Source organism: Guillardia theta (genome assembly GCF_000315625.1).
Source record: "Guillardia theta CCMP2712 unplaced genomic scaffold GUITHscaffold_213, whole genome shotgun sequence".
Lineage (NCBI taxonomy): Eukaryota > Cryptophyceae > Pyrenomonadales > Geminigeraceae > Guillardia > Guillardia theta.
The window spans coordinates 14,612-20,261 of record NW_005434463.1 but is presented as its reverse complement, the minus strand read 5'-3'; the positions used below and the strand labels follow the sequence as shown (position 1 = coordinate 20,261).

The 5,650-nt window shown below is 57.7% G+C and overlaps 1 protein-coding gene across 1 annotated transcript; it reads right to left on the bottom strand.

The window, feature by feature from the left end:
• Positions 1–2,075: 2,075 nt before the first annotated feature.
• On the bottom strand, positions 2,076–4,840 carry GUITHDRAFT_148423 (hypothetical protein; the record flags this gene model as incomplete). The annotated part of the gene is made up of 11 exons (XM_005819629.1): positions 2,076–2,275; positions 2,370–2,451; positions 2,526–2,749; positions 2,896–3,202; positions 3,253–3,333; positions 3,385–3,728; positions 3,829–3,971; positions 4,041–4,087; positions 4,283–4,309; positions 4,354–4,407; positions 4,799–4,840. The coding sequence occupies 11 exons, from the start codon at positions 4,838–4,840 to the stop codon at positions 2,076–2,078; spliced, it is 1,551 nt and encodes a 516-aa protein (XP_005819686.1).
• Positions 4,841–5,650: the final 810 nt, after the last annotated feature.

Below are 5,650 nucleotides of genomic sequence, written 5' to 3'. Positions count from 1 at the left end.
CAAGTCCTTTTCGCAATTGTCGTATATGAAATCATCATAAACACATACTCTAGTTGTCCTTGTTGATGCGGGGGGCGAGGGGGAAGGGATCTCTTGACCCTTCGCATCAGGAGCTGGCCAAGCTTGTTGCGGTGAAGAAAAAGTTTGCACAGAAGGACAAGGTAAAGAGCAGATGTTGTTTGTGCTGCTGCTACTCCTGCTGCTACTCCTGCTGCTACTCCTGCTGCTACTCATGCTCATGCTCATGCTCCTACTCATGCTCATGCTCATGCTCATGCTCATGCTCATGCTCATGCTCCTGCTGTTGTCGGTGTAGTTGTTGTTGTTGTTGTTGTTGGTGTTGCTGGCGAGTAGATTTTGACGGTGGTGTACTACAGGAGCTCGCCAAGAAGATGTTTGGATGATGAACATGTTGAGAGAGTTCTTGGAGCGAGTTGCTTGACTTGAGTTTATTGATTCTTATGCTCTAGATTAAAGGTGCAGCACAACTACCTTTCTCTCCTGTATCTCTTCACTGCCAACACCAGACGGCTGCGTAGCTCCATTTCCTGACCTCCACTCCTTTCATCGCTACTGCTTGGTTGCGCCCCTCCCTTCAATCTTGCAGCGCTCCGTTGACGTCTTCCTCTCCCTTTCGGACTCGCGGTCTCCTGCGGAAGAGATCTCCCCACGAGCTCACGGTTGCTCGTGCTGCCGCTGCCACCCGCGCGTCCTCCGCCCTCCGCTCCTTCTCCGCATCCATCCTCCTCTCTTCCTTGCTCTTCGAGTCCCATCCGCGCGCACTCCTGGAAGCAAGAGCGGTGCCATGGCGGTCGAAGACGGTGAGGGAGGGCGGGAGGAGGCCCATGCCTCGCGCTCCCGCCGGCCGCAGCATCGTCGTTGTCAGCCGCCAACGTGTAATCGCCATTGGGGAATAGATAGAAGCAGCTCTCAGGGGGGTGGGGGTGGGGTAGTCAAAGAAGGCATATAAAGAAAGGGGGTACTTAAAAGGGATGTGGGGGGTGATGATGGTACATTTGGGGCGCGATCAAGGGTGGGGTGGTCTAGCACCTACATCTCATCCGATACGTCTGGTCGGAGAACGCAAGAGAAACGAAAATGAAGAAGCGGGAGAGGGAGAAGAAGAGGAAGAGAGGGAGAGGGAGAGAGGAGGTGGGGGGAAGAGAGCGGAGGGGGGTCTGGGGAGGAGGAGGGAATGCTGGTGGGGTCAATGATGTGAGATCAGGCAGTTCAAAGGGATGCAACTCCTCCCTTGTCTCTTTTTCTCCCTCTGCCTCGCTCGCTTCCTGATCCTCTTTCTCTTCTCTCCCCCTTGCTCCTTTTCTCTCTCTCCTCCTTCTCTCAAACATACCCCCCATCCCCTCGCTCTCTCTCTCTCTCCTCCTCTTCACCATCTCGGAGGTTTGAGAGCTTCTTGTCGCTGCTTTATCACAAAGGTAGAGAGGAGAGCAAGAGGAGAGAGGAGGGGTAGTGGTAGGGTAGATGAGGGGTAGTGCGAGGTGAGGGGGTGGTTGCAAGAGTCTCTGCTGATCACCGCGCCTGAGCTGCTCGGATGAGCATGCGGGCCCACCTGCATTAGCTCAGTTAGGGTTTAGTTAGAGTTTAGTCAGCTCAGTTAGAGTTTAGTGAGCTCAGTTAGGGTTTAGTTAGAGTTTAGTCAGCTCAGTTAGAGTTTAGTGAGCTCAGTTAGGGTTTAGTCAGCTCAGTTAGGGTTTAGTCAGCTCAGTTAGGGTTTAGTCAGCTCAGTTAGGGTTTAGTCAGCTCAGTTAGGGTTTAGTCAGCTCAGTTAGGGTTTAGTCAGCTCAGTTAGGGTTTAGTCAGCTCAGTTAGGGTTTAGTCAGCTTAGTTCAATAGGGTTTAGTCAGTTCAGTCAGCTAACCTGTCGCGGATCCTTCTAGAAGAAACTCCGAGGACGGTGGGACGAGAACAAGAAGACCTGGAGAGAAGATGAGAGGACGAGAGAAGGAAGGAGAGAAGGACGAGCAAGCAGGTAGTAATTCACTATGTAGGGAGGGAAAGAGGACACGACTGAGAGCGGGAGGGAGATGGAGAGGAGAAGGAGCTTGTGGCGGGAGTCACAGGAGGAAGTTGGCGTGGGTGAGGAGGAAAGGAGCAGGAGAGGGGAAGGGAGAAGTGGAGGAGAAGGAGGAGGAGGTGGAGGGAGTCAGAGACAGGTAGATGACGATGAGGAAGAGGCCGAGAGACTGCTCTGCTGCTGAGCCTTCTGAGATGTTCTTGACGGAGACCAGGCAGGAGTGAAGGTCCAAGCTGCCTCCTGTGGGAGAATGAGGAACGAATCATAAGGAGAGAAGACGAGCTCAGGAGAGAGAAGGAGGAAAGAAGGGCAACGGGAGCATGTGCAGGCGTACTGGGGCTGTTGTCGTGGGGATGGATGTAGTATCGGAGCATGGAGCCTTTGAGCTCGAACCATCTCTTCCTCGTCCCGTTCATCTGCTTGCCCGTTATCACAGTACAACTTATCCTCTACTCCCCACAACCCCCCACTCCCCCCTCCCTCGCCTCACATGGTCCCGCCGCTTGTAGAGCCACCCGAACATCTTCGGTCGCTCCTCCTGTCGCCCCCCTGCCGCTTGTACGACCAGTTGCCGACCGGAGCCGTCGAAGGGGAGGTCGACGAGGCTGCGGAGGCTGCGGGAGGTCAGAGAGGGAAAGTTCTCCAGCCTTGAGCTCGCGCGGCTCAAACTCTCTCGCAGCCTCTCGAGTGCTTCAGGGCGAGCGAAGGGAGGGGCTGCGACAAGCGTTCAGCTGGAGGAGGAGGAGGAGGAGGAGGAGGAGGAGGAGGAGGAGAGAGCAGCAGACGTTGATGGAGAAGAGGACGGAACCCTGGGAGGAAGGAAGGAAGAGAGAAGGAGGGCGGAAGTGCGAGCAGGTCACCTATGCCCATGAGGTGGCCGAGGCCGGGGGCCCAGACAGCAGCAGCAGCAGTGACGAGGCAGGAGGAGTCGCCGACCGGGAAGAAGGTGTACCCTCCAGCTGGGAGATGCCCCCGAACGACCCCAGGGACCTGCCGGCAGTCAGTAGCGTCCAGCTGCGGTCGGTCCCTCACTGTCGGGCAGAGTGGATGCATAACTGACGTAATGGCCAGCGCGTAGCCCTCGCCGCTGGTCTCGTCGGCGACGCAGAGGGCGCGGGAGGAGTCGCGGAGGACGTGGCGCCACGTCATCATCAAGCAGAAGTCTCGCTGCTCGCCGTCAGCTCGCCCTCCTGCCCGGCACCAGCTGGGGGACTCACCGGGGCGAAGGGCCAGGGGGAGGTGAAGCGAAGGTGCCAGACTGACGTCTGATGGCCGTCGTGGTAGAGCAGCCGAGCTGCCTGCCATCCCAACATGAGCCCAGGACGAGCCCAGCAGGCGGGCAAGAGGACCTGGAACGAGGGGTCGAAGTCTTGGCCGCTGGGAAGGCGATAGAGCAAGTGAGAGAGCGCCTGCTCGCCCTTCGCCTCCACCACCAGCTGACTCCGAGCTGCTACTGCCCCGGGCACGCGGCAGATGACCTCACGCTCCTCGCCTTCCTCCGTCTCTCCTCCCTCGTCGCTTTCTCGCCGCTCATGCGCATGCGCGAGCTTGAAGAGGCGGGTGAGAGCCTCGTTCATGGCATTCTCCTCGACCCTCCACTTGTCGGCAAACTTGCGGTCGAGGAGAGAAGAGGCGCTGGCATTGCTGATCACGTCTTGAAGATCCTCTTCTGAGTTGAAGTGATCGGAGGATGCTGAAAACCAGAGTGAACCTCTGCACCCCTTCTCGTCCTCTATCACTCCTCTCCCTCCCCCTCCTCCTGCCCCCACTTCTTCCTTCTCCCTCTCCCTCACCCACACTGTCCGTTTCCTCCTTGAGCAATCGTCGAGAGTTCCTGGAGGAAGTGGACTGGTCGGGATCTACGGGCTCTACTGAGGGCGAACGAGAGCCTCCTCCTCCACCTAGACGCTGACGCGCTAGGAACCTGAGCCGCAAGCTGCTGGGACGTGAGAGGAGGAGGAGGAGGAGGAAGAGGAGGAGGAAGAGGAGGAGGAGGAGACACGACCTGCAGTCCTTGAGGCTTCTCATCCATCGATCTCTCTCATGCTCCGTCTGCCCGAGTGATCGACATGTCAGAAGGAGGAAGCGAGAGCAGAGGGAGGAGTGATCCACGAAGAAGGAGCTAGAGAGGTACAACATTCACAGTGGTGAGGAAGTGCTGAAGGAATCAAAGATAACGAATCATTCGCCTGCTCCCTCCTCCTCTCTTCTCTCTCCCTCCTCTTTCCTCTCTCCTTTCTGACTTACATCAGTTCCCAGCACGTAGTAGATTCCCTGAGGTTGTCCAGTCAGAGCTAATAGTCCAGCGGTCTCCTCACCTTTTCCTCATGCTGCACCACAAACTGATAGATCACCTCCCCGTTTCCTGTTTGCTGCCAACGTCTTCACATACCGAGACAGAGGAGGAAGTGAATGTGAGAGAAGGGAAGGGAGGGAGGGAGGGAGCGAGGGAGGGAGCGAGGGAGCGAGGGAGCGAGGGAGCGAGAGAGGGAGCGAGGGAGCGAGGGAGCGAGGGAGGGAGAGATGGAGCGAGGGAGGGAGCGAGGGAGGGAGAATCATGAAGCACAGGCAAGACAAGGAGCGAGGCAATGAAGCATGGCGAGGCTCGTGGCGTCTAGTGAGCGGAGGAGGAGCTGGCTCGTTTCTTACTGTTGAAACAGGAGAGCATGGATGAACTTGACAGGGTTGCCGAAGATTTCCGCGAGCGCTTGAAGCAAGCAATTCGTAAGCGCAGAGCCGCACAGCACATTGCAGACAGCGTACCGGAATGCTCCTTCCTGCTCGGCAGCAGCAGGAGTCTTCCATCGCGACTCGGCGAGAGAGAGGAGGAGGAGGAGGAGGAGGATGAGGAGGGAAGCGATTCGTCTGGGTCGGGGAGAAGGAGCGATGTGCGAGACGAGAAGTATGTGTTTGACACGAGGTTAGCGGCTGATGACGAGGAGGAGGCAGCGAGTGACAAGGAGGCGAGAGCTCTTCAAGTCTTTCCTCCTCCTCTTGGGGTTGCGTTTCGAAGCCCCGCGAGTGACATTTTCTGCCGGGCAAGCAGGAAGAAGGAGGAGGCGGTGAAGGATCCGATGCGCGTGAGAGTCTCGCTGGAGAGCAAGTCAAGGAAGCATACCATGTCAAATAGTGCCATCAGCAAGGCGATAAAGCAGCAGCTGAAGAGGACTCCCTCGCCTCCTCCTCGTCGTCGCCCTCCTCCTCCTCCTCCTCCTCCTCCTCCTCCTCCTCCTCATGTCTCTTCTCAAGCAGCCGATAGTTCGAGGCCCAAGCCCAGGATCGCGAGATCAGGTACCTAGTCTTGTCTTCTTGGCGAGATCTCACGTGGCTGCTCGGCAAGCGAACGCGAGGGCCTCCGCTTCATCTCACTTCATGAAGAGCACGGCCGCAGCCGACCAGCGACAGCAAATGAAGGTGAAGCAGCGGGATGAGCGAGAGGGCGGGAGACGCGGTCAAGGGAGGGAGGGGGGAGGTAGAAGGGGTCAAGGGAGGGAGGGGGGAGGTAGAAGGGGTCAAGGGAGGGAGGGGGAGGTAGAAGGGGTCAAGGGAGGGAGGGGAGGTAGAAGGGGTCAAGGGAGGGAGGGAGGTCGAGGTCGGGTAGTGGCTGATTGAGTG